The sequence below is a fragment of the Ursus arctos genome, chromosome Y (genome assembly GCF_023065955.2).
Source record: "Ursus arctos isolate Adak ecotype North America chromosome Y, UrsArc2.0, whole genome shotgun sequence".
Classification (NCBI taxonomy): domain Eukaryota; kingdom Metazoa; phylum Chordata; class Mammalia; order Carnivora; family Ursidae; genus Ursus; species Ursus arctos.
In genome coordinates this window covers 30,089,966-30,117,956 of record NC_079874.1, presented here as the reverse complement: position 1 = coordinate 30,117,956, position 27,991 = coordinate 30,089,966, and the positions used below count along the sequence as shown (strand labels likewise).

Below are 27,991 nucleotides of genomic sequence, written 5' to 3'. Positions count from 1 at the left end.
GAACCCCAAGATGCTGATAAAAGCAAGCGGCCGGCTTCAAGCTTGAGACAGGCGGCGGGCTGGGTTGGGACTTTCTGTCCACCGGGGAGATAACAGCGGGCCTGGCCGCTCCCTGAGAGGAAGGACCCAGCAGATGGCAGATAAAGCGTTGCTGGAAAAGTTGACATGAGCATGAATTGTGGGTGGGGGTCCATACCCAGGAGTCTCTTTCTGCTTGTGCCCTCGGGGACCATGGTTTAGGGCCGGCCTCGGGACCGCGGCCTCCGGCGCTGTCTGTCAACCGGGCAAGACAGCCCCTTCCACACATGCTGAAACGGTCCAAGAACGTTCCGGAGAGCTCGCTGACCAGTGAGTTGATGTTTCTCGCTTCTGTAGGGCGCTGGCTTTGGCGCGATCCTATGGCTGGGTGGGCTTGGAATGGTAGGGAACCGCGATGTGAGCTCAGTGTGACCATCATGGGAGGACAGGAGGGTGAGCTGGTGGGGACGAGCATCCCCCCGGCATGGAGACGGGAACCAGCGTCTCGTGGAAGCCAAGGTGTGTGCGTTGCTTTACGAAACAGGCAGCCGGTGTGGCCAGGTGCATGTGCGTGAAAGGTCAGGCTGTCTGACCAGTGTGTACACGGCATGGACGTCCTTCTGTGCACTCCTGGGTCATCACACACTATTTCTTTGGGGAGTTTTTAAGGATTAAGGGCACCAAGGCTCGGGCTTCGAAACCGACTGGTCTGAGAGCCGTGGGCCAGGTGGGGACACGGGCTCTGGTCTGCACGGGGCGGGGTGGCTGGGCTGCCTTCCCCTTGCAGCTTCCCAGAGGGTGAAGGGGCCCAGAAAGCGTGTGGCCTGGGGAGGCAGCCCTGAGGCCACCTCGCTCCATCCCGAGCAAGGCGGGGACGCAACACGCAGCCCCCGGCGGTGGGCAAGCCCTCACATTGCCCCTGTGGCAAACGTTGGCAGCTCAGATCTTTCCACCTGGGAGATGGAACCCCTAACCAAAGGGCAACGGGGAGACTTATACAAAGGGGGGGCTGTAGCGTCTCCGGGAAGGGGCCAGGTGCCATCCGCAGATCTGATCACCAAATGCGGGAAAGAAAGGAGGCCAATGCCCCATTCAGGACTAAATACTTCAAGCCCCTTTTAATTATGTTTTCATATTTTGAGTGTGATAAGGACACCGGGGTTAGTTTTGAGAGCACCTGGTGGCTTGGAACTACACAGCGAGATGTTTTTCATTGCGATAGGAGCTAAGGATTTGCCCCGAAAATCCCACGGGAGGGAGGAACGCGGGCAGGGGGGTTCAGGGGACAAAAGAGGGGCACGTTGACAATTGTCAGAGAGCATAGAGGGTCCCACCTCCCCATGCATCCCACAAAAGTGTGGAGAACCCAGTGCAGACATGTCTCCAAACCCCTGCCATCTGCACCTGGTTCAGGGAGAAGAGTTTTCTTATCGAGGATGCTTGTGGGTGTGCTCGCCAAAAGAAAAAGGAATCCTGTTTGTTAGTAAGACGTGCAGAGGAAATGGGGTGTCCAGGAGGGTTGATGGGCATGTCATTGGATCAAGGACACGAGAAGGGCAATTGGAGTCTATGAAAATGCCGAACTCCAGGCCACTCATCTCTCCCGCGTGGGCCTCTTCACATCCCCCTGCCGAGACACCGCCACGTCCCTCCACGGGATGTGGAGCCCTGTGCAAAATGCAAAACACACACACGTCTGTTTTCCATGCCCCAGCGACACAGCCTGTATGTTATGCTTCCTCCATCTCCTGCGAGAAGAGCCTCGAAGAGGATAAAGGCAGCAATTTCAGGACAAATCAGGGGTCTGCAGAGGGGGCGGCTAATTCCCAGGAGGTGCCTGGAGTCCTGAGTTCTAATTCTGTCCACACGGCTGGATGCCCTGAGGTGATGGGGGTGCATCCAGCCCTCCCCTGGCTCCGTCCGCAGGCTGGCCTGTCCCGAGGGTGGGTAGCCAGAGAGCCACACACCTGCTCTCGGCTCCCACCTCTGGAGGCACCAGGAATCCGTGCCAGCGACCAGACAGGAGCCCGCACTCCTGGTCCCTGCATGCAACAGACAGTGGCCCCTATCCTTTGGCCCTAGGACTCATGGTGCAGATACCGCTGATGGTGGGGACAGCCTTGAACACTTACACGGCATCACCCTGCATATTGCTTTCCTGGTGACTATTGTGGGAGTCGGCTCGGGCGGCCGTAACGAATAGCCCAGATGGCATGGCTTAAATAATAGACATTTATTCTCTGACAGTCCTGGAGGTTGGGAGTCCGAGATCCAGGCGGGGTTGAGGCTGGGAGTCAGAGATCCAGGCGGGGCCGAGGCTGGGAGTCGGAGATCCAGGCGGGGCCGAGGCTGGTACCTCCTGAAACCTCTCTCCTTGGTTGTGTAGACCCCGTGTCCTCCCTGTGTCCTCACGTGGTCGTCCCTCTGGGTGCGTCTGTGTTCTCATCCCCTCTTCTTATGAGGACCCCAGTCTTATGGGATCAGGGTCCATCCAATGACCTCATTTTACCTTAATCCCCTCTTTAAAGAGCCCACCTTCAAATACAGCCACATCCTGAGGTCCTGGGAGTGAGGGTTTCTCCATGAGAATTTTAGGGGGTCACAACTCAGCCCCCAGGACTCCCCTTTCTTGGGAGAGGAAGGCATCCACCTCACTGCTCACAAGCCCCTTTGGCCAGAACCACAGCTTCTGATGCTGGAAATGACTCTTTCCTCTCAAAGCAGCTTCTCCTCCAAGGGCTTCAAACGTCCCTTTGGAACGTTATCGCTGGGCCTGGCTTTGTCCCCTCTGAGTTTCTCCGGCAGGCGACGCTGAGGTTGTGTGGGGCCCCTCTTTGGTCCGCCTTCACACGGAGCCCGACCCAGCACTGACCCTTTTCCAGAGGGCTCACTTCCCCTGGCCCAGCCACATTGGCTGGACGTGCACCTCCAAACGGACCTCGGACTTCCCTTTATAGCCCACATACGTCACTGTGCTTCCTTCCTCGTGGGGGAACGTTTCAGCAATGATCCCAGAGTGGCCGAGGGTCATTGGTGGCATGGCAGGGCCACCCCCCGAAGGGGAAGGCGGGAAGCTGTGAGCCGGGAAGTGCCTGAGACCCCCACCATCAGGCACAGGGACACCACCCCCTGCCTCAGGCCTGACCCACAACAGGTGCCAGGTGCGCTGAGAACACCTTGCAGGAGGGGTGGTCTCTGCTGGGCTGGGCCAGAGCACCCCCTTCACCCACTGCTCTGGTTTACAGAGCCCTGTACCCCATGCCAAGGGGCCAAGGTCACCCTACAATGTACCTCCCGGGCACATGGATGATTTTGGGCAACAGGCCACGGAGTACCAGCAACAGCAGGAAAAGCTCTATAAGCCTCCCAAAGTGCCAGAAAATAGAGGACATCAAGTTTCCCTTCATAAAGGAAAATTACATTTGCAAATGAAGTGTCTATTGGTAAAAATGTTTCTAAACTGGGAAGACGACTACACCCAGAGATTTCTTATCATCCGAGAGATCCTTATTAACAAGAGCCCATATTTACCACGCATTTCCTGCTTTCCCTTTCCCCATAACTGTCCGTCCCCTTTCGGAACCCAGAAACCCCTTTTCTGATGTCGAATCAAAGATGGCTTATAAGCCCTGATCACCTGGCTGTCTCTCTGAGCCTCATTTTTCTTTGTGAACCCCCATGCATATACACGTAGTTAAGGCTGGTTTTCCTGATAGTCTTTTATCCACTTAATTTGCAGGTGTCGGAACAGAATCTAAGAGGTTAGAGGGGAAAAGTTTTTTTTCCTCCCCTACAACCTCTCCTCTCTGACTCTCCCTTTTCCCAGCCTCCTCGCTCGGTCTGTCCTATGCAGAAAGACTTCTCACTCACTAATGAGACACAGAGCAGAAAGGAGTTTACCTGCTTCCCCCAGGTGGGGAGATAAGTGTCTCTCATCCGAAGAGGTTGGCAACTGTCTCTGGAGAGGGGCTGAAACACTGTCATGTCCTGAGGGGTGTGTGTGCACCCCAGTTGCTGGTGGCCTCCAGGCTCATATTGGCTCTTTCTACAAAGGTGTTCCATCCTTGGCGTACCTGGGTGACTCAGGTGATTAAGTGGCTGAGTCTTGATTTCGGCTCAGGTCGTGATCTCAGAGTCATGAGATCAAGCCCTGCATTGGGCTCCGTACTCAGCAAGGAGTCTGCTTGAGATTCTCCCTATTCCTCTGCCCCTCCCCCACCTCTCTCTCTCTCTAAATAACAACAACAACAATAATAATAAAGGTGTTCCATCCCCAGCCAGGTCACCGGTGGCCGCACTCCTGGTGATGTCCATTCAGCCATCAAGGGTGTCCCCTGTCTTTGTGTCCAGCCCTTGCTGATCTGCCGTGATGCAGAGCTATTAGAAAAAAATCTGCTTAAATATACAAAACCCTGCCCCTGCAATCACCAGACACAGAAAGAGGTTCCGTCAGAATATTCCAGAACCTTTCATTGATTTTTTTGGCTTCTGCGACACAACCAGCTCCCCAGCTCCTTGCCCTCTCCAGATGGCTTTTAAAGCCACTACTCATCATATGGACACCAAGGCAGGTGACCTCCCTGTGAACTGTGGTTGGTCCCTTAGGATGATGCCAGCAGTGTCCTTACCTGCCTGGACCTTTGTGACATAGGAAAACGGTAGCCCAATGGGCTTGGCTCAGGGCCAGACAGAGTTGCCTCATACCCCAAAGTAGCTGCTGTGGACCCATATCCTCATCACTCATTCTTTCGTCTTTTTACTGGAGGCCTCACCTCTCCCACCCCTCAACCATCCCATACAAGAGAAGCAGCCTAAAATAATCCCAATAGCAACTCTGGGGTTTGGAATGGGTCCCTACACAAGCAGCAGGAATGTGGACTAAGCCAGTAATGGCCAGTGACAGTGGGCTGTGGAAAAGTCATGCCTGGCGGGAAAAGTTGGTTCAATCCCAGCTTGCGGAAAGCGGTCATCAGGGATGCACGTGGAACGTATTGATGCTTTCAGGGGAGTTCCAGCCAACTTACAGAAGTGCGGTGATTTTTTGGGGGGACCAGGGGTGTGACAATAGGATGGTGGCCCCACACAATGCTCCAATGGGGTACTGCCAGCAAAGTAGGGCCATGGAATGCACCCCAAGAGCTCCTGCATGTTCTGTAGAAGCTCATTACTGTTGACTCCCCCGGGGACGCAAATGGAAGCTGAGAAGGGAGGGTTCCTGCCCTGCTTGGAACTGACCTCTGACCTGGGGTCTCCTCCTGTTTAGATGCAGCTTTGGGGCTGGTGCATGGCGACCGTGCTGGATCTTGTGAGCTTCCTGGTCCTCCTGAACTCAGCGTGGTGCGGACAAGCACAGCTGGGTACGTACAAGCAGGTGCTCCAACCCCGGGGTCTGGATGTGGTGGGACTGCCACACCCCCTAATGCTAGAAGGGGACAAACATCTCTCCCCCAGACCTGAAGCATCTCCCTCCCCACCCCCTGCCCTGGTCGGGGGGGGGGGGGGGAAGGAGTCCTTTTGCAAATCAAACTATAAGTGGATGTTTCTCCTCTGGCAGAATCAGGGACCAAAAAGTGAAGACTGTATCCCCAAATGCCAAACCCAGCTGGGGTGTCAGACCTTCTGCCTGTCCTGCAAAAAAACTTACTGAAAAGAAAAAAAACCTCAGACGCCTGGTGGCTCAGTCAGTTAAGCATCCCACTCTTAATTTCGGCTCAGGTCATGATCTCAGGGTTGTGAGACCCTGGCATTGGGCTCTGTGCTCAGCAGGGAGTCCCTTTGTCCCTCTCCCTCTGCTCCTCCCCACTTTCTTTCTCTAAAATAAATAAAGAGGGATGCCTGGGTGGCTCAGTCAGTGAAGTGTCTGCCTTTGGCTCAGGTCATGATCCCAGGGTCCTGGGATTGAGCCCCACATCGGGCTCTTGCTCAGCAGGGAATCTGCTTCTCCCTCTGCCTACTGCTCCCCCTGCTTGTGCTCGCTCTCTCTCTCTCTGACAAATAAATAAATAAAATATTAAAAAGAAAAGGAAAGAGGGGCGCCTGGGTGGCACAGCGGTTAAGCGTCTGCCTTCGGCTCAGGGCGTGATCCCGGCGTTCTGGGTTCGAGCCCCACATCAGGCTCCTCCGCTGTGAGCCTGCTTCTTCCTCTCTCACTCCCCTGCTTGTGTTCCCTCTCTCGCTGGCTGTCTCTATCTCTGTTAAATAAATAAATAAAAAATCTTTAAAAAAAAAGAAAAGGAAAGAAAGAAAGAAAATCTTTAAAAATATATAATTTAAAAACAAAAAAATCTGCCAACCTCTAAAACCTCTCCCCAAAGGTGCAAGGGAATGTAGAAATCTTACCGCAGGTGACCCAGTAAAGAGGGTGCACAGACAGGGAGAGAAATCTCCCCTGGGAACATGGGCACCTCTTCTCTGTGAAGGCTGGGGACTGACATTCACTCCTCTGATGATCACATTTCACAAATGCTCCAGATCTGGAACCAGACATTCTGGACTTGTGACGTTTGCATAGCCTGTCCATGAAGGGCCACGTGCTTCTCTGTATTTTTGTTGCCTTTGCTTTTGGTGTCAAGTCAAAACAAAAAACAAAAAAAACAAAACACACACACACACACACACACACACAAACAACTCATTGCTGACACCAATATCAAGGAAGTTACCAACCTGGCTTTTTGTTTTTATTGATTTTTTTTTCTTGCCTAGGAGTTTTGTGGTTTCAGGTCATACCTTCGAGTCTTTAATCCAGTTTGAGTTAATTTTTTGTGAATCTGGTTAGTGGTCTCATTTCACACTTTTGCAAGGGGCTGTCTGCTTTTCCCAGCACTTTTAGTTGGAGAGACTATTCATCTCCCGTTCTATATTCTTGGCTCCCTCACTGTAAATTAATTGGTCCTTCCCTGCTTTTTTCTCCCCCAAGAGGGAGAATTAAAATCCTCATGGTTAATTTCTACTTGTCCTCACCTGTGGCAGGTTCCTTCCTGGTCCAGGTGATGCATCAGGTCCCCAACTCCCAGTCCTACCCCAAAGAACAAAGCTCTTCCCGAAGGCCTGGGATGGAAGCCTCTCAATTCGACTGACCAGGAAGGCCCATTTTGCATTCCCTCCCAGAAGGTTTAGAGAGTCCCAAAGTCTCCACAGTCTGCCCTGTGATTTTAAATTTTTTTCTGTACTTTTTTTCTGTATTAAAATATTGTTTTTCCTGTATTTACACTTTTTCTGTATTTTAAATTTTTTTGTATTTTTATTTCTCTGTATTTTAAGAATCAGTTCCTGTATTTTTCCAAATTATTGTTGCTATAGGTAACTTGTCCGTATTTTTCATATTATTTTCTGTATTTTTCAAATTATTTTCTTTATTTTTTGCATTATTACTTAACTAACCTGTACTTTTCAAATTATTTTCTATATTTTTCTAATTATTACTATATTTAACTTTTGTGTATTTTTCAAATTATTTTCTGTATTTTTCAAATTATTGTTGCTATAGGTAACTTGTCCATATTTTTCAAATTATTTTCTGTGATTTCTATATTTTTCAAAATATTACTTATTTAACTTTTCTGTATTTTCAAATTATTTTCTGTATTTTTCAAACTATTACTATACTTAACTTTTCTGTATTTTTCAAATTGTTTTATTTTTCACATTATTACTATAGCTAACTTGTACTTTTCAAATTATTTTGGGTATTTTCCTAATCATTACAATATTTAACTTTTGTGTATTTTTCAAATTATTTTCTGTATTTTTCAAATTATTGTTGCTATTGCTAATTTGTCTGTATTTTTCAAATTATTTTCTGTATTTTTCAAAATATTATTATTATACTTAACCTTTCTGTATTTTTAAAATTATTTTCTTATTTTTCAAAATATTACAATAGCTAACTTGTACTTTTCAAATTATTTTCTGCATTTTTCAAATTACTATTACCAAAGCTAAGTTTATGGGTATGAAGTGACTCCTCATTATGGTTTTGATGTGCATTCCCCTGATAAATGATGGTTCTGGTCATCTTTTCATGGGCTTGTATATGTCAGTGAATTATTTACTTTGAAATGGTTAATTTTGTGTGTGAATTTGGCCTCAGTAAACAAACAAATGTAAAAATCTATGCCTGATGTTTGCAGATTGTCTCCCCTCATCTATAACTATAACGTCCCCTAGGGGTGGGGGGGTCTAATTCCTACTAAGTGTTTTGGGGTTTTTTAAATTACAGCACAAGAGAATATATCTCCTATTATAAACATGCAGCTAGATTCAAGGAAAAGAATGTTAACCTGGAATTACATAAGAAATGTGAGTCGGCAAGAATGCATAATATACACCCCACCCAGCTCTCCCAGCATGCCCAACTTTCCCACCACACAACGCCCAGAGGTGAGTGTTCATGGCTCATGCCTTCTGGCTTTGCTCCTTGTAAATCTTGAATTTTCCTGTGAAATGACTCTTGAGTCCACTGCCTGCTTTTGATTTCAATTCCTACTGCTCTTGTCGGGGAGGAAAAAACATTTCCTCCATCCTCTTAGATTCTGGGATAGGGACATGCAAATTAAAGTGACAAATGCCAGAATTTTTCAGGAGAAAAGACATATAGACTTGTTCTTAGTTTAACATTGTACATACATGAAGATTCCCGGAAGAGAAGTAAACACCTAAAGAAGTGGTCAGACCAGGGAGCTTTCCTGCCATTTTTTAAAGGGGTGAACAATTGAGAAGATTCCATGACAGAGGAATGGGGATTTCAGCTTTTGGGGCCAATAAATTTTTGGAATCAGTGGGTGAAGTAATGGCCGATACGGGTTATTTTATAAGGTCTGTCTGTGCAGTGTCTTCTCGGTGCTGGTGGTCCCTCTCCAGTGATAAGGGTCACTGTACTCATCTTGGCACAGGACAGGGTGGGGGAACTCTTCACAAAGGGTTCTGTGCCCTGCTTTTATGTAGATAAGGAGGCAGAGAGCTCCTCCTTTGTCTGTCCATTCTCAGGTGCCACTAGCTCAAAATGATCCTTATGCCAAAGTGGTGTATTTGGGATTGGGGCAAATCCCATATATAGGATGGCCTCCTTCACTCAGCTTCTATATGGCGGGAGTAAAACTTACACACTAAATCTCACGGATGAGGTAGAATATAATAGCCGGCTTTTCTGCACCTGCCTTCATTTTTATTTCTCCCCTCCCACGAGGGAGGAGGGGGAAAGATGTGGATTTGCCCATTTAATGGACTCTACCCCCTTTACGTTAAAACAGCCCACCCTGGATTCAGTCCGTGTCTTTGGGTTATGTTCATTCACTCATCACCCAGTTCACATACTCCCTTAGTTTCATTCTAAGGATGTCAGGGAGGAAAAACTTTGTCATCTACCCTCTTAGGTTCTGTCTCCGGAGGCCCGCGAATTAATGGGATGAAAGATAGATGAACAAGAGTGAGAAAATGAATTCCCATGCATATGGAGCTTATAAAAAAAGGAGCTCGATAAATGCCTAACGTTAAGGACTTATGTATCTAACCAGTAGGAAGAAGGGAAGAGAAAGTAAAGCTCTCTGGTTAGAGCAAGGAGTTTTCCAGAAAAAAATGGGAGATAACAAAGTTTGTGATAATGCTCGTTCATACAAGTGTAAGAGGTCTTTCAGTCTTCTTCGTGGCCGTAAAACTTCGCCCTGAGAGGGCATTTATGGTAGGTTTACCCTCTGTCTTCTTCCTGGCACTAAAAGCACCCGAAAGAGGGAATTTATGGCAGCTGCATTTTCCAGAACGTTCTGCTTTTAATCACATAAGAGAAACTCCCCCCAAACTGTTTCTTTCTGCATGTCTTGAATCCAAACGTCTTCAGCTTAAAATCATCTTCATACAATTCTGGGATTCCGGGGGGGGGGGGTCCCCACAGCAGGTGGGGGTGTGCTCTGGACAGCAGGCTGCGAGGAATCCATTTCTTCTGCCCCGAATCCTGCCCCTGGGGCACTTTCAGCCCCTGAGACTTCCTCTGTCCATGGGACAACCATACCTGTACCCCTGCCAAGGCAAACTGTGGGGAGGAGGACTCCTGTTATATTTACGGCTTGTTTTAGCAGGAACTTTTTTTTTTAAAGGATGTATTTATTTATTTTGGGGGCGGGGAGAGGCAGAGAGAGAGGGAGAGCATTCCAAGCAGATTCTGTGCTGAGCGAGCGGAGCTGTATTCCGGACCCTGAGCTGAAACCAAGAGTCAGAGGCTCAACCAGACCCTTTTGCGGGATTTTTTGTGGCTTCCTCTGGCGCCACCTGCAGGCTGACGAGGGTCTTGCGTTGTCTCTAGAGATGGAGACTGTGCTTTTAAAAAGTAATGAAATTAAATTTTAACCTAATGACACAGATAGAAATGGGTCCCTTACCTTCCTTTACAAGTGGGTCATTTCTATGCATTTGATAGCTTTCTGTGGCTTGCTTGATTTTTTTTTTTGTTTGTTTTTTTTGTTTTAAGTGTTGGCAGTTGTTCACGGAAGGCATTGATTTAATGGCCTTCCTGTCCAGGGCTTTTTTCAATAAATTCAATGTGTTTGGGGGAAGCATCTGGCTTTCCTCATGTTGTCCTGTAATTTAGAAACAATGCTAACGGGCCTGTCCCCTCCGTAATGGTCTCCGCTTTCTGTTTTGCTGCGTTTTTTGCTCTGAATTCAAGAAAACGTACATTTAGTGTTTCCGTATGAATTAGGAGACTGCCTGTTGGTCTAAAACAAAAGCAAAAGCAACACAAAAACCCAAAAGCAAAAACCTTCTTTGTCCTGTCCAAGGGATTCATTTAAGTCCCTGCTGTTCTGAGTGTTGGTTTTTTTTTTTTCCTCCAGAACAGATTTTGTATATTCTTGAAAATTTGTGTTTGGACCTCTGCTGAGATTATCACTTTGTTTTCCCCCCTGCACTGATCTTATGAAAACAGACCGTGCACAGTCCTGATAGAATGTAAAAAATAATAATAATGTTGAATTCAGTGCAGGAGCGTGACATTTGGGATTTACATTTTTTTATAGCTTTATTTTTTTTTTTAAGATTTTTGTGTTTAAGTAAATGTCTACCCCCAAGGTGGGGCTCGAACTCACCACCACTCAATCAAAGCCTCACGGTCCAGAGACTGGGCTACCCAGGTGCCTCACTTTTTTTTTCCTCTCTCTCTTTTAAAATGAAACTGGTTCTTTTTTAAAAATACCCTCTGAGGGGCACCTGGGTGACTCAGTAGTGAAGAGTCTGCCTTCGGCTCAGGTCATGATCTCAGGGTCCTGGGATCGAGTCCCGTGTCGGGATCCCTGCTCCGTGGATGGCCTGCTTCTCTCTCCCCCTGCTCGTGCTCTCTCTCTCAAATAAATAAATAAGATCTTTTAATAAAATAAAATAAAATATCCTCCTAATGGTCTTGGGTCCGAGCTCTGCCAATGACATGAAATTGAGTGTTTCTATTTGTTCTTAAAGGCCGTCCGTTTTTGCCTATGGGTGTTTTCTGTGTTACTGATCTCTGGTTCATTTCCTTCCACGGGCTCTGAGCAGACTTGTTTTGAGAGTTTTCTCCTGCAGGAAAAAGATGGGGGGGGGGGGGAGCTAGCTCTTTTGCAGAGAGAGGTACTAGTGTTTTAAATTAACTGAGTGGAGGAGTGGAGGGCGAGCTCCTTCCTGCTGGTTGGAAAGTGAAGGAGCTGGAATGGGGCCCTCGCTGGGCTGCCCCCTGAGGCCACTTTTATCTTAAAGCACGGCCTGCACATAGTGGTTTAATTTCCTCCTGTCCCAAGACTTCCTTTGGGAAAACATCATTCTGTTTTTTAAATAGCCTGACTTTGAGTTTTTTGTTTCTCTGTTTGAAGTTGGCAGTTGACTGGGGTGTTTTCTTTTTGCAGACTCAGAAAACGTGGCTGCAGACTTTCTCCCTGGGATTTCGGGTTTTCCGTTGAGTCTGCACAAAGATGCTCGCTCGCAGGGGAGACGGGGATGGGCGTGGGTTGCTTCCACCCTTGAAGGCATCCCTAGAAGTTCTGTGCTTTATTCCTTCCTTAGCGGCCCCCACCCCAGAAACAGCCGGCTGGGGGGCAGAATAGAGGAGGCTGTTTGCAGCCTGAGGACCTCCCAGGAGCCCAGGAGGCTGCCTCTGGCTTTCAGCACGAGATTTGGCACTGACACAGCAGAAATCCGTGATGCTCTGATTTAATTTTCCTATGTTTTTAACTTGAGGAAATATGAGTGTATATAATGACCCTCCTGGTCTGACTCCACCTGACCAGCCACATGGGCAGTGAGCCCACACGTCTGCCCGCCCGGCCGCCCTGCGCCCGTGGAATCTGGGATTTCACAAACAGGATGCTGGTCTGCTGACTTTTTTTTTTTCCCTCCACGTGGTCGCCTTGCCCGTTTTTTTTCCAGTTCCTCATTCCCCGCCCCCCCCCCCCCCATGTCGGCGCGCTCAGGGAAAATGCCCCGGTAGGGGAAAAAGGATCAAAAATAAATAGTCCCAGGCAGTCATGCAATGAAAGGAACCCAGGTCGGACACTTGCTACAATGTGTATGAACTTTGCAACTGTGTCTGAGAAAGCAGCCGCGAAAGGCGCACTTATATGAAGCCTCAGGGATAAACAAATCCTGTTACAAGAAGGTCAGGTAGTGTTTGCCAGGGGCTGGGGAAAACGGGTGAGGTCTACTTGGAGGGGGGGATGAGAATGTTCTGGAACTAGACGTAGTGTTTGCACAACATAGCAAAGGCGTCCGATGCCCCTGACGTGCATGCCTAGAAGGGACCGACATGGTCCGTTTCGTGGTTACGCCTACTTGACCACAAGACAAAAGAAAAGTTAAAAGCAAATTTGCAAAAACTTAAAGACAGAGCAATACAGAAATAGATGTAGGAATATGTCAATGAGTCAAGCAAAATCCCCAGCCCGCCCAGAAGGCCCACACGGGTTCGGGAGCAAGAACAGGGTCTATCACTGAAATCAGCAGGAAACCGGGACAGGCGCTCGCAGGCAGTGCGCTCAGACGTGGCAGAGATGGGAGGGACCTTGCCTATTCTGCCAGACACAACCCGTGTTATACCCGTTCTCAGTCCCGATCCAAGGGAAACATCAAAGTCCCATTTTTTATTTTTTTAAATTTTACTATTATTATTATTATTATTATTATTATTATTATTATATAAAAAGTCCCATCTTTTAGACTAGTGGGACATTGTCTGTTGCAGCAAAGTTCCCACAGAGACAGGTGGCAGGACCCCCTTATGGACACTCCAGGTACAGAGGCTCCCAGGCCCCAGGACAGACACGTCTGGGACCCAGAACCGGCCCCAGCTCCTTTGGCTTTTAAAGAGATTTGCACACGTCTCCGGGGAGACCTGGTACAGTTGCCCGTTTTCTAAAGGGAATGCAAATGAGCAAGAAGTGGGAGGCGTTTTGCGTCCTTTCTAGAAGGAGAGAACATGTCATATGTACATATATGGTTTTTTTAAATTTTTTTTTTTAGATTTGTATTCACGGTCATAATGCACGAGTGGGACATTTTTGTGAACCCCTGATTATCTAAGAAGGTGCTTTTCTCCTCGTCTTGGTCACAAACAGGCTCGGCAGTACTGAAACTTCTTTTCCAACATTTCCCCCCCAAAGCCTCTGAATGAGTTGCCCGCTGGCGGCCCCCTGGTCGGTGTTTTAAGGCTGTCAATCTCCTGATTTTTATGTAAATCCCAGATTTTCCTGCCTGGTTTTCAGGGGCTCTCTGGCGTCCGTGTAATTCTATGCTGTTCCTCTAACAACGGGCTTTGGGGCTGCCCCTGCTCCCTCTAGGTCTCAAAATACGTGTTTCCTTTTGTTTTAGGATTCCCAAGCAACTGTTTTTTTGTTCTTGTTTTGGGGGGTTTTTGTTTGTTTTGTTTTCTGGAGCAAAACCTTTCCACAAGAAAGGGTTTCTACAGACTCAGAAATGGAATGTGTCCTACTTCCATGTCTAGGGGAAAAAAAATCCCCTGTTATTTCCTAAGGCAGAATCATTTCCCGATTTGGGGGCGCATTGCTTTTCTTTAAATGAGGGCAGCAACCCGGGGTCTGGTAAGGGCCAGGTCACCTGGGTGCTTCCAGAATCCCCTCCCCCATTGTCTCCGGATGCTTCCAGAATCTCCTTCCAGAAGGCATGCCGGAGGACATACTCCTGAGTGCAGGCCTGGCTGGGTTCTCAGGAATTCTCAAGCATCTGGTCTCCCTCACTGTCCCGCCCCCTCCCACAGGACGCTGTGGCCGCTCACCCTCTTCTATCCCTGGTGACACTTGTTGGGGAAACGTAATTAAACACAAAATCCATCCCCCCAACCCCGAGAGCCTCCCCACAAAGACGAAACAGCTCCATTACCTCATAAGCGTTAATAAAATGCATTCGCAATTAATCACATAAACTGACACCACCCAAAGGAGGACAAATGAGGCCCCAGCCAGGGTGTCGGCCACCAGCTCTTACCTTTGGTAGAACCTCAGAGCCACAAAGAGAAGTGGGAAAGCATTATCGTGGTGCAGACAAGCAATTGCACTTTGTCTATACTCTTAAGTTCAGTGACGGGGCTCTGCAAATTAGACTGACAGAAGACAGATTAACTGAGCAAAGGCATGCACGTTCTAGATGCTGTTAAAAATTTTAGGTGGCAGGAGGCGGGTGTCTTGATTAACAGACGAAAATGTCCCCAAGGTTAGACCTGAGCGTTTGTATGCCATTTTTCACAAAGAGCACATACATTGTTCACATGTGACAAGCGGCAGGAAAAGAATTTGAGGCTGCCAGGGTCACCAAATTTAGGGAAGATAGATGTTTGAGGGACACTATTGGAAGACAATGTTTGTCGTAGTAGGTTTGTTTGTACAGGTCCGTCTTGGTGCCAAATTTCTGTCTTCTTTAACGTCCTAAAACTTCCCCCAGAGAGAGGGAATCGTGTCATGTATGTTTCTAGAAGTTTCTGCTGTTCCTCCGATAAGAGAAGCTCCAGGAAGGTTTCCTTCTGCATCTGTTGGTTCTCAGTTGTTTTCAGCTCAGAATAATCCTTACACCATATTGGAATCCGGGACAGAATTCGGGACACCGTTGGTGTTACTGGCCATTGCTGCCGATGAGGAGCTCCTTGCATTACTGCAGGGATAGCGGTGTCCCGCCTGTCTCACGTAGCGGGATGTGCAGGCTGGTTATTACGGGCAACGGGTACGTTTCCCATAGGTCGTGGGCCTGAGTTCTGAGCATAGCCGAGGAAGGTGATCGTTTGGGGAACAAATGGGAGGTTTCAGCGAAGTTTGTTTTGCAGATTGCGGTCCATCTCTGAGCTGGCGGGTGTCTAGAATTGTCTCCCCTGGTGAGATCCACTCTGCCCTTCCCGGTCAGACAGACGGGCAGATGGGGTGGGCGGCAGCTTCCGAAAAGGGAATGTATGCCCCGGTTTTAGGCAGACAGGAGGGCAGAGAGCTTTCGTGTGTGTGTGCACCTGCTGTTTCTTGCTTGCCTTCAGCTCCAAACAACCTTTGTGCCCAAGTGGCCTCTTTGGGGTGACGTGTTCCGAAGCCCCTAGAGCACGAGGGGTGGGGGGATTCCCGATAACTGATTGAGCTGGATTCTTTGCAAAAGCTGGGCTCTGCAGGCCAGGCACGAGACCTCGTGTGCAACGGGACTCGGAAGGGGTCTGGGTGATATTCGATCCCGGACTGGGAGGTCCTTTTCGGGGACGCCCCGCCACTGTGGAACTCTCCCGGGATGGAGTCCAGTCCAGGGGAGCCCGAAGCGTGGGTGATGATAGGGTCTTGACGGTGCCTTTTCCAGGTCAGAGAGGACAACACATCCTTCTGCATCTTCCGTAACCGCGTGCTTCATCGGGGGGCCAACCTGACCGTGAAGGTCACCTGTGACGGGGTCGTGTCCCAGAAAGTCCTGCCTTTTGCGAACCCAGGTGAGGTCCCCTGCGCTGGTGAGCTCCCGGGTCCCGCCACGCCGGACGGGCACCCTCGTCACCCCTCAGGGGCGGTGGGTGACCGTGCAGCGCCCGAGGCTGTCGGCTCATGTCTTTCTTCCCAGGCAGGGAAGGTTCCGGCGCCGTGAACTTCTCCTGTGTCATTTACAACGTCCGCTTCATGAATTGCAGCTGGGCGCCTGGCCCCCGCGCCCCCGCCGACGTCCGCTATCAGCTTTTCTGGTGGGCCTCCTTGTAAGCCGGGCACCTTCTTTCCACTACCTGGGATCTCTGCGGGGACCGTCACGGGAAATGCCAAGCGAGCCGTGGGGCCCCCGGGGACGCCTCCCGGAAATGTCACAAAATCACAGAACCCCGGGAAGAAAGAAGGGTTTGCCCGTCCTAAAGAGAGGAGGAAATCCACAGTTTTGCAATTTTGTCGTGCACGGAACGGGTGGTAACGGCTTCGTCCTGTAAAAGGCGGGATCCTTCCCCGTCGATACCATGTTTCTGGGATGCATATCCCGCTCTGGTTTTGTGCTTATTCCGGGACGGATTTGTCTTGTTTTTTTAGAGGGTTTTCTGGGTTGGGGAGGAGATTTCCATGTTGATATCGTCGCCCATATCAGGGTGTTCCCACGTCCCTTTTGCACACGACAGGCACGAGGACGAGGCGGAGTGCGCCCACTACGTCGTGGACCCCACGGGGATACGTGTGGGCTGCCATTTCGATGAACTCGGTGAACCCCAGCGTACGGACAATTACTTCTTCCTGGTGAACGGGACCAGCAGTGAGACGGCAATCCCGTTTTTGGACTTTGTTCCATTTGAAGCCTATAAAATCGGTAAGAGGCTCCCTCGACGTGGGTTCTCCCCCCACCCACCCCACCCCCACCCAGGAGAGCTGGCTTCACTCAACTGAGCTTGCACCTGCCCTGTGGGACACGGCGCTGGGCTCTGCACCAGCCTGAGCGAGGTCCAGGATCTGTGCTCGGGGTCTGGGAAACAGAGACAGAGACGGGCACGGTGGTCCCGACTGTCCCCTTGGGGTGGGATGCAGGAGAGGCATGTGTTCACGTTGTGTACCCATTTTTGCTGATTTTTGTCAATTGCCTGCAAATCTTGAATTTGCAAATGCTGATTCATCATGGCTGCCGGGGTGGAATTACAGGGTTCGTCATGTTTTATGTGTGTTTCTGTTTCAAGACATCTTACGTAACGCACATTGCTAATGAATTAACAGTGAATGGAAGGCCCACGGCCCTATACCTGGAGCCTGAAGTATGCTTATCTAATGTGTGCATTTTCTCCAAGAGGCACATCATGGCCTTCTTGTGTGTAGGAATGCAAAAGAAGAAAAAATTTTCCTCTAGCCTCTTAGGTTCGGTGAGCGGGGTTTGCAAATTAAACTGAGAAACTCTATAGCAGTAGGAAAAAAGCATACAAACGTAATTTTAATTTTTAAGTTTGATATGCATGGAGGGAGGGCTTCATAGAAAAGAAATTAAAAACCCAAAGAAGTGGTTAGACTCAGGAACTTATATCCCATTTATTTTTTAATTTTTTTTATTTTTAAAATTAAAGTTAAATAAATTAAAATTAAATCAACTTATTTGTATTTTTTTACTTATATGCCATTTAAATTAAAAAGCAATTAATTGTGGAGTTAAAGAAAAACGGACTTGTGCTTTTAGAGGTGGTAAATATATAGGGAAAGTAAGTAATGGGACAGAGGGTTATCTTAGTAAGGTTTGTCCTTCCAGATTCATCCTGGTGCCGACTTTCATGGACAGAAAACGTCCCCAGAGACGGGATCCACGGCAATCCTAATTTCTCAGAAATTTCTGGTTTTAGTCAAATAAGGGAGGCTCCAAGAAGTCTTCTTTTTGCATCCATCATTCTCAATTGCCTTCAGTTGCAAATAACCCATGTGCCAAAGTGTCCTGTATTGGAGGTGACATTCCTGTCCCCTTCGTGCTCATCAGAGAGCATTCTAACTGTATGCTTGGGGGCCGTTTTAAACGGTGAAATCACCAACCCAAAGCACAAAAGTGGGAACAACACCACACTCGACAGGCCACGGGAAGGGCGCTGGTTTGCGATCTGAGAGCAGAAACTGGAACACAGAGAGCATTGCCGTGTTTGGCGTAAAGTGGGTGAATCCCCCCCCCCCTTTTTTTTGGCTACTCTGCACGTCTGCAAATAACCTGGAGCATGGTTTGCATCCTGCATCGAATGAAGGGGTCCTCAAGCCGTGTCCTCACGGCGTCCGGTTGCAGAGAAAGCATCTGGGGGACCGGTTGGCGAGTTTGACTCAGCCGAGTGTTCGGATGCTTTTGGGAAGACCAACACTCAACTGGTTTTGTAGGGTGCATGCAGACCCCGGGTGCCTTAGGTCCCCGGGGTAGTAGGGCATCCCGGAGATGAGGCACGAAGAAGGAGGACGTGCTCGTCTTCTGGCTTCTCTGCGTGGGGTCCCGGCAATTTGCAGCGTGGACGCGGAGGGCGGGTACGCGGCCAGGAGGGGTGGCGTGCACCACGGAGGGGACAGCCCCCCGCGTGCAGACTTCGCTGGCTGGAGCTTTTCCTTTCCAAGCCCAGTGTGCATTCTCTTTAATCCTGCAGAAAAAGAATCACGGGACACGTTCCTACCCAGGCGCATCCCACCAGGACCCCCCCCAGTTGGCCCCTCTGCATTGCAGATTTAAAACCTGCCGGGCTGTGGGCGAGGATTTTTTCTTGTCGTTACTGTTTTGTTTTCCGTAGAAAAGTATGACCCTCCAGCAAACGTCACGATGTCCTACAACGGATCGCATCGCATTATCCGGTGGGAGAACCCCGTGATCAGATACGACCTTTCGAGTCACGTCTTGTATTATGAGCTGGACATCCAAACAGCGGTAAGAACCCCCGACCCTGGTGAGCGACCTCCAAACCGTGTTCCGTCCCGTTTTCTCGTGCAGAGCTCAATCCCGGCTCACGGGCGTTCACCCCTGCTCCTGAAAGTTGTTCTCTGCGAGTCCCTGTGCCCTGTCTTTGCCCTCAGTGGGCAGTTCGTTCGTTCCTTTTTTTCTCCCCCAGGAAATCCACTTCTTTATTTTTATTTTTTAAAATAATCTCTATGCATAACGTGGGACTCGAACGCGGGACCCCGAGATCGTGAGCCGCACGCTCCTCGGACTGAGCCAGCCAGGGAGCCCCGAAATAGTGTCTGTTTTTTAGAATTGTTTTAGGTTCGTGGCACAACTGAGGGGAAGGTAAAGGGGTGTCCCCCATGCCCCCTTGCGTGCACACATGCATGGTCCACCCCATTATCGGCGTCCTCACCAGACGGTGCATTTGTCGGAATCCGTGAACGTGCGTTGGCCCCCGTGCGTCACTCACTCTGTTGTGTGCAGTAGGATTCACTCCTGGTGGTGCTTGTTCTGTGGGTTCGGACAAAAGCACAGCAGCACAGATGCATTGTTATAGGGCCGTACAGGGTAGTCCTGCGGCCCTAAAAATCCCCTGTGCTCCACCTGCTCGTTGCCTTGCCCCCAGCCCCTCAAGACTTGTGACGTCTTTACCGTTCCCATGAGCTGCTTTTTTCAGAATAGCAGAGTTGCGACCCTACAGGACGCAGCCCCTTCTGTGACCTTTTTTGAAACTAAATGTGAAAATGGGCTGGGAACAGCTGGCTCACGGCAGGTGCACTGGGTGCTTCCCCGAATCTTCAGCTCGCCCACCTGTTCCCCGTCCCTTCAACCCACTTGTGCTGACAGAGCTTGGAACCTGAGATCTGGACGCATCCCTGCCTCCTGGAAGTCGGGGACTTTCCACCAGACACTCGGCAGCTCCGTTTCCCCATGGCCTGGGGCCTCCACCTGCACCCCAAGCCCAGAGCCAGGCGGGGAGGGCTGCTCCGGGGCCCCAGCTGTGGGGATTCGGTCCCGAGCACCCCAGACTGCAGGGCCTTTGCACATACTGCTTTGTCTGCCGGCAGGCTCTCCCTCCATCCCCAAGGGCTGGGTCCTCCTCCATAGGCACGCCCGTTCTGTAGCCAAAATACCACCTTCCCTACCCGGCCCAGATGCAAACAGCTCAGCCGTGGGCATCGTTCAAAACGGAAACTAGGTCATGTCCCTTCTGCCCTGAAAACCCCTGCGAGGCTGGGTGTGGGTCTTGGGTTAGAGTCAGGGCCCCGGATGCGGCTGCCGAGAGTATGCTGCGGCTGGTCCTGCCCGCCGGCATCCTCCTTCCCGGAGCTCCTGTGAGTGACATCACACAGGTGACCTCACAGGTAACTGCATGCACGTGAGCTCACATGAGTGACCTCACACAGATGACCCTGCACAGGGAACAATGCACAGGTGACCTCACACTGGTTCCACACAGGTGACCTCAGGCAGGTAACACAGGTGACCTCACACAGTGCAGCCCTGAGCGTCCCACACATGTCCAGCCCCAGGCGCCGGGACCAGCAGGAGCAGCCACCCTTTGGTAGCGAGCTCCCCTCTGGCTTTCTCCGCAGAGCCTCGTGGGTGCACTCGCTAAATGTTGGAGGAAGAGGAGGGTCCTTGAGATGCTCAGTCCTTGCTAGACATTGCAATGTTCACGGATGCAGCACAAAACGCTACTGTAGGGGCCTTCTCACCCCTTGTGAATATCCCGCGAGCAAACTCACCAGCCAGAGATACATTCACAAGAAGGAAACTTTGTGTTCAGGAGAAACAACTGTCCGTCTACCCTCTTAGGTCCCGCACCCGGGAGCTGCAAATTAAATAAAAGGGCGATGAATGGGAGGGGCAGGAGGAGGCAAAAGGTGTTCATAGGCATGTGAGAGCTCACAGAAGAAGTGACTCTTGAAGAGCTCAAGTCAGGGGTTTACCTACCTAACAAGCAGGACAGGAAAGGGAAAGAAAAAGCTTCTAGAAGAAGAGGAAATAGGGGATTGGGCAGATAAGGGAAGCTCTGATAAGGTTTCTTCATATAGTTCTGGGGTTTCAGGTGGGTTCCCACATTTGCATAATAGGGCTGAAAACAGAGATACTAACAATCTTTCCTTCTTTACAGGGCAGCTCCTCCAAGACAAAGCCCGTAAGTATCCCTTCCTTTCTCTGTGAGTCCTCTGTGTGGGCCCAAAGGCCCATCAAACATCAGTGTCCACTGATCACCTTGGCTATGGGGTCCCAATGAGCCCCTTCGTGGCCGTCGGGCTCTTAGTCTCGGATTCAGAAGCTGTGTTTTCTTGAAAGCCTCTGACTCAGCTCAAGCCGCTGGTCATTGTCCACTCCATGGACAGAGCAACGTCCTTCCTCCAGACTCACCTCCTTGGACCTTTTCAGTTCAAAGATCGTTGTGAATTGAACAGCGTCTGGCAAAAATTCATGTCTGCCCAGAAGCTCAGCATGGGGTCTTATTTGGAAACAGGGTCTTTGTAAATATAAGGGAAGGATCTGAGATGAGCCCATCCTGGATCAGGGCGGCCCTAAATCCAGTGGTAGGTGTCCTTGTAAGGGACAGAAGAGGAGACACAGGGGAAAAGCCACGTGAGGACAGAGGCAGAGATGGGAGGGATGTGGACACGAGCCCAGGGACACGTGGAGCCCAGAAGCTGGAAGAGGCAGAAAGGACCCTCCCCTGGAGCCTCCAGGAGGAGTGTGGTCCTGCCCCGCCTGGATCTCAACAGCCCTGCCCCGCCTGGATCTCAGCTGCCCTGCCCCACCTGGATCTCAGACTCTGGTATCCAGAGTTGGAGAAGAATAGGTTTCTGTGGTTTTAAGCCGTGGGGTATGTAGTCATTGGTCACTGCGGCCCCAGGACACTTGCACAGAGATGAGTGTACCTTGTACCCTTTCAAGGGCAGCAGCTATCCCCCACCTCTCAGATGCTCTCTCATCCATCACCTGAGTTCCTGCAGGTGTTACGCGCTGATGGGATGCTTCCCATGGACCACACTTGCAGCGGCCAGGACAAGTGCAAAGAGGGTCGAGTGCAGTGTGAAGATGCCCCCAGAGGCCAGCCTTGGGGAGACAGGTGTCCTCTCTGGGCCCCATCTGAGGCTCAGATGACATCTGAGACCTGGTGCACCACGGACATTGGACAAGCAACACGTGTGGCTTCCCGCTGCCGAGGGGACTCTCCTTGGGGACCAGGGGGAATCCCTGCTGTTGCCCTCAGCTTTCGTCTGCATGGGCTGGCCTGGAAGTTCCCTAGGTCCACGTGGGCCCCTCCGGTACCTGCCCCAGGGCTGTGGTGGCTGAGGGGGCAGGTAGCATGGGATCCTCGGAGTCTAAAAGGAGCAGCACAGCTGGTAAAGGCCACATACTTCTGCCGTGGACACGTGAGAAGAAACTTGGTTCCTTGAGGTGAAAGGAACAGTCGAGAACATGTCCCGGGGCTTCAGGGTTGTGCAAACTTGGGTCACTGCCCATCCTCATATCTAAGCTGCAAAGAAACACCAAGGGCTCCAGGCAGGGACTCTGTGTCCTACTCAACTCCCGCCCCAGGACGTGGTTGGATGAGATGGGAATTTGCAGGGGGGCATGCCAGGGGAGGAAATGCATGGCTTCCCCTGGGGACCCTGCAGGCCGTGCCTCCTTTTCCTCACCGACCACTTGGTCTTATGGTCTGTCTTACTCTGCTGGCCTCTCCAGACTCACACATCCTGGGACACCAGGGTGCACATCCTAGGTGCGGTGGCCAGAGAGGTGGCCCTCATCCAGACGGACACATGGGGCCAGTCCCAGAGCTGGCCTCGTTCTGGCCCGGGGGGGAAAGGCCCAGCCAGGGGTGTCGGATTCAGAGTCCAGAAACTGCAAGGCCAAGTGGGGCTCCTGCCTTCCCCCACTGGCTGCCAGTGTGTAGATTTGGGATAACCGCAAGCCACTTTCCCAGGGCGCAGGGACTCTGCGCGAGGGGTGGGCGCACCTCAGGGAGCCGTGGGTGACAGGCTGGAGTCCATCCTCCCAGGGAGAGCCCCTTAGGGTCCCTGCTTGGGGCCAGAGAGATGGACTGAGGCCCCGGGCGTCTGGCGTCGTCCCTGCACAGACTCCCAGAGCTCAGACTCCTGGGGACCCTCCCACCTGCCGCCTCACCAACGCCGGCCACAGACGGTGCCCTCTTCTCTTCCAGGTTTTCCAGAGGGGACAAGATCCGAATGTGTACGTGATGCCCCGTTCTGCCGTCAGACCCGACACCACGATCCGGGTGAGGGTGCGTTACCTGTATAACGACCTCTGGAGCGAATGGAGCCCAACGCTGCGTCTCGGTGAGGGCCCCACTCTTGTGCGCCGCGGAGGGATATTCGTTGGGGTCCCCGTGCGCGGTTCCGCTTCTGGGTCTTACGAGGACACCTGCCATTGAATCCAAGGCGAGCTCATCTCGGACCCTTCCCTTCATCGCCCCTGTGATGACCCTGTTCCCATAAGGTCCCGTTCCTAGGTTTCGGGGTTAGGGCGTGTGCATCTTTTTGGGGATTCTTTGAGCCCACTGCAGCCTCTCTCAGTAGAGGGGCTCGGGGCAGTCCCTGCCCAAACACCATCGGCAGCGTGTCCCGCTGCCCTGCACCCTCTCCTGTGTTCCTGGGGTCACCCTAGGAGGATGCACCCCCAGACTGAACCACAGGACACCAGCCCCTTGGGCTACTCTTCCCTTAACCCTGCTCAGGTGTCTGGAAGGCCCTGGTTGCTGGCCACCCCCCAACCCAGGGGTGTCCCCCTCCTCCCTGAGGAGTCAGCCAGGGCTCAGGGGTGTTCCACCCATACCCTTGGGTGCCCTGTCACCCTCTCTCCTTTATGGGGTCACGGAGGGGTATCTCAAAGCCAGGGGTCTGCAACGGGACAGCTCCCATCACGCAGCGGCACTGGCGGCAAGGAACAGAGAGGCAGGGTTTTACGGCGCTCCGGGGGTCCTGGGGACCCCTCACGAGGACTCTAGCGCACCTGCTTGCAGGGGCATCAGAAACCCCACAAGGCAGGCATCCGCCGGTACGCCCCTCCAGGGGTCCCACACATCCGTTCTGGTGGGCGACAGGGCATGAGCTCGAAGTATGCGCCAGCGGGATGCCTAACAGCTCTCCAGGCCAGCACCCCCGTCCCAGAGGAGCTTGAACGCACGTGTGGGGCTCGTTCTTCCCAGAGAACAGTTCATGGCTCACAGAAGCTGCACAGAACACACAGGTCAAGGCAGCGTTCCCCAAGGAAAGCCTCCAGGGCAATAGAAAACACAGCTCTGTCCCACCCTGGAGTTTCACGGTTATGCATTCATTCCTTTGGCTACGCTGCACCGTGTTGAAAGTGAACGTCCATTAAGAAGGAATGCGTTGTGCGGTACTAGTTGCGTCCTTGTGCAAATGTATATGGTGGGCACTCTCTCGTGAGCAGGGCGTGGAGGACACGGCGATGGAGAGGAGGGCCGGGGTGGGCACAGCACCGGAGGGAGGGTGCGTACTCCACGGCCAGCGTTCCCACCTCCTCTGGAGGGTCTCTCTTCCTGCGCTGCAGCCCTGCTTCCCCCAACACACCCACCACCCATAGTCGGGTAACAGGGTCCGAGGCCGCGGGTGTGCGCAGTGAGGACCACCCGCTCCCGCGCACGCGCGCTCCTGACCCTCGGCCCCTCTTCCCCGCCAGGCGTCCCGGAGCAGAACTTCCGCGGCGTCCTGGTCGGCGTGGTGGTGGCAGCCACGGCTGTGCCCGCGCTGGTCCTCATGTGCCTCTGCAAACGGTGAGCCCCCAACACCGGCGCCAGGACCCACCCCCCAACCCCGGCGCACGAGGCCGCGCAGCGTAGGAGCCCATGGGTGCCTGCCTCATGGCCGGGGAGGGCGAATCCAGAATGGGGCGTGGATTCCAGGTTGCTGAGGGCTGGGGAGGAACGGGGAGTCACTGCCCATGGGGTGGGGGGTCTCCTGCTGCGCGAGCCACGGCTGTCCAGGGCCACAGAGCCACAGTGGCGCGGTCCGTCTGGCCGGTGCGGACCCCGCCTGGCCGCGGAACGTGCGCGCTGTGTTGGTGCAGGAAGAGAAGGGGGCCCGCGGCACCGGGGTGTGCGGCCCCACTCGCTGGCCCTTCACCGTGTCCCTGTCCTCGCAGGTTCTCGGTCAGGCACAAGCTATTACCCCGCATCCCCAAGGTGAAGAAGGAAATCACGGGGACCTTTACGCCGCCCCTGGAGGTCAGTGCCTGGGACCCTATCTCCCCCGAGGTGGGGGCAGCCGCTCCCGGTTCTGAGTCTTGGGAGGTGGGGGCTGCCCCGGGGGCGCAGTGTGGTTGGGCAGCGGTCTCCTGTGCTACCCAACACGGGTGTGCAGTTCCCCGGGGAGGCCTGGGGGGGGGGGGCACAAGGATGTGGAGGGGCCACGGGGGTCCAGCCGCTTTCAGCACAAAACTCCTTGGGGAGGGGGGACTCACCACAAAAGCCACAATATGGGCCTAGGATAGAAACAGCCCCTGGCCCCAGCCGCTGGCTGTTTCTCGGGTGAGGGACCCTCCCCGGGGTGGCGCCCCTGCCCCATCTGACCTTCCTTGTGCCTCAGCCCCGCGTGCTGCCTGGTGATGAGTAGAGGGACGCCTCCAACATGGGGGCTCTGGTTCTGGGCTTGAGGCTGTTTCCTTGGGAAGCCCACCTCCTCCGACTCCCCCTGGGGCTTCCACGAGGCCTGGCTGCCCTCCCAGCGGGGTTTAAGGTTCATGGGTAAAAGTGGGGCGAGGTTGTGGGGTTTTGCAGGGGGCTTTGCAGTGGGTCTCAGCGTTCCAGCGGGAAGGTGTTGCTGAGTTAGAGGACCAGCCCGACTTCTCGGGGTCCTGTCTACAGCTTACACTCTGACCAGGACAAGTGGTCCCCAGACCCCTTGTAGGACCCTCTTCTCCAACGTCCGGTCCAGGAAATGCAACTAAGAGGCCAATGTCAGGATCTGTATTTTACCGTCGGCAGGAAGGGACCCCTCCCATAACATCCCGGCTAGAAGCACGAGTCTCAGCCTCAGGCTGGCCGGGGTCTCCCCTCTTATATTGGGGTGGCCTCCCTGAGCCCTGAAGCAGCCATCCACTGGACCCCCCGCGGCCACCACCGTCCAGGCTGGAGGGAGCTGTGTCCTCCAAGGGGGACCTGCCACGTGGGGCATCACCCCTGCATGCAGGGAGGCTGGGGCGGCTTGCATGGGCAAGGTGGGTGTTGGGGTGTCTGCAGTGGAGACCCCGTCCCCGTGAGCCATCAGCTGCATTCCCTGGCCAGCTCCGGTGAGCACGTGTCCACGTTCTGTCTGTGGATTTGCCTGTTGTGGGCAATGCAGATCAAGGAGGGGGGGTCCCACGCTGCGAGGTCCAGCGTGTCTGCTTCTCCCCCAGAGTGTTGTGCGTTCAGGGTCCGGCCACGGGGCAGCAGCTGCCAGACCTGTGCTCCTGTTTGTGGCTGAGTGATCTTCTCCTGCGTGCACACCCACCTTTATTCACGCATCCGTGCACCGGAGGGAGGGGGGTGGTCTCCACCTTTCCGCCATGGGGAGCCATGCGGCCCTGCACTGAGGCTTTCTTGGGGGTACAATCACGGTCTCGCGCGTGGATGGTCTCAACGCTCCCCGTCTTCTCTCTCCCAGGTCACCTGGGAGGCGGGCCACTTGCCGCCGGGCTCCCAGGAACCCGAGGATGTCCTCATGGTGGAGGAAATGTGACTGCCGTGGGGACAAGCGGAAATTGTGGCTCACCCCCTGCTCCCGCCACTCCTGGAAATGTCACATATCTGCATCGTCCCCTCACATCTGGGAAAGGTTTCTCACCTGACCTGCAACACCGCCACCCAAAACCCAGCAGCACGGCTTTCCTGCTTTCTGCTCGTGTCCACGCGGGCGGACGGCTGTCCGTCGGTCCATGTCTCTGAAGCACAAAGCAAACGCTGAGGGATGTGGAGAGCGGCCGGCATGCACCCCAGGCCCTGTGTGTTGGTCCTACAGGCTCAGAAGCAACCGGAAAACGGGCAAGAACGTCCACGTGGACTTGTCCACTGGTCACTCCGTCCCTGCAGAGATTTGGAACCAAGGAGGTAGAAGGTCCCCGTCCCCATTATGCACCTAGCCCATCCCAGCGTGACGAAAGACAGAGGCATCCGGGCGGTGGGACCGTCTCCAAAGAGAGGGGCTCCCTCCTGGGAACACATAGGCGCCTTACCGAGCCCTGGGGACACTCACCACGCTGTGAGCCTGGCCGTGGCTGAGGATGTGGGGGGAAAGAAAGAGCATCTTTCTTCAGACAGATATGCCCCAGCGTCTGCATTAGGGAATTGGCACCTGTCTGGATTCCTTCCAAAGTCGTGTCGTTGCTTTTAAAGACAGCTGTCTCCGTGGCACGTGGGGCCGGGAGGCAGGCGTTCCCTGCGGATGTGAAAGGCATTGGGGGTAAATACCGCTGCTGAGACGTCCGACGGTCTTGCAGGTCGTTTTTTCCTGAGGTTTTCCTGCGGAAAGCAGGATCGGGACGTCCTTCTGTCTGTCTCTCCGTGCGTGTCTCTCCTGGAGCTCTCGGGATAAGGAAAGGGATTGGGGAAGGGGACCGCCAGCTGTCCCCCCAGGAGGCCGACGCCAGGCACCCAGGACTCGGGATAGTGACACAGACGTCCGCTTTTCCCGTGCACCTTTCCGCTCGGGGCTCACGGGGCACAGAATGGGGACGGTCCGTGGCGAATTTGCGGCAGCGCCCGTCTATCGCGTTTCTCTACAATGCATGCTAAAGATCGTGGTGCAGCTGTGACCATACAAGGAAGAAAACGCGGTTCCGGACTGTGTGTGCTCATGCCAGGGCACGAGGAAGCCCACAGGAGGCGCTCACGCACACCTGGGTGGGGAGATGCACACTCCGATTACACGGGACACCCCGATCCACTCACAAGTCTACACTGTGGGAAGCCTGGGGGGCTCAGTCGGTGAAGCGTCTGCCTTCGGCTCAGGTCATGATCCCAGGGTCTTGGGATCGAGTCCCACGTCGGGCTCCCTGCTCAGCGGGGACTCTGCTTCTCCCTCTCCTGCTCCCCCTGCTTGGAGAGATAAATAAATAAAAATGTTTTAAAAAATAAAAAAAAAAA

The 27,991-nt window shown here is 52.7% G+C and overlaps 1 protein-coding gene across 1 annotated transcript; it reads left to right on the top strand.

Moving 5' to 3' along the window:
- The first annotated feature begins 1 nt into the window (after window position 1).
- LOC113240792 (granulocyte-macrophage colony-stimulating factor receptor subunit alpha-like) lies at window positions 2-27,991 on the top strand. The gene is made up of 12 exons (XM_057315386.1): window positions 2-348; window positions 5,282-5,375; window positions 8,240-8,400; window positions 15,811-15,937; window positions 16,063-16,180; window positions 16,598-16,782; window positions 18,704-18,837; window positions 20,990-21,013; window positions 23,051-23,186; window positions 24,550-24,643; window positions 25,012-25,093; window positions 26,514-27,991. Exons 2-12 carry the CDS (start codon window positions 5,282-5,284, stop codon window positions 26,586-26,588), a joined length of 1,230 nt encoding a protein of 409 aa, XP_057171369.1. The 5' UTR covers window positions 2-348; the 3' UTR covers window positions 26,589-27,991.

Bases quoted from the DNA above. Each gene is read 5' to 3' on its own strand.
- LOC113240792 (XM_057315386.1), top strand. From the start codon at position 5,282: ATGCAGCTTTGGGGCTGGTGCATGGCGACCGTGCTGGATCTTGTGAGC. The intron at 15,938-16,062 runs GTGAGGTCCCCT...CTTTCTTCCCAG, and splicing joins CCTGCCTTTTGCGAACCCAG to GCAGGGAAGGTTCCGGCGCC. The intron at 16,783-18,703 runs GTAAGAGGCTCC...TGTTTTCCGTAG, and splicing joins ATTTGAAGCCTATAAAATCG to AAAAGTATGACCCTCCAGCA.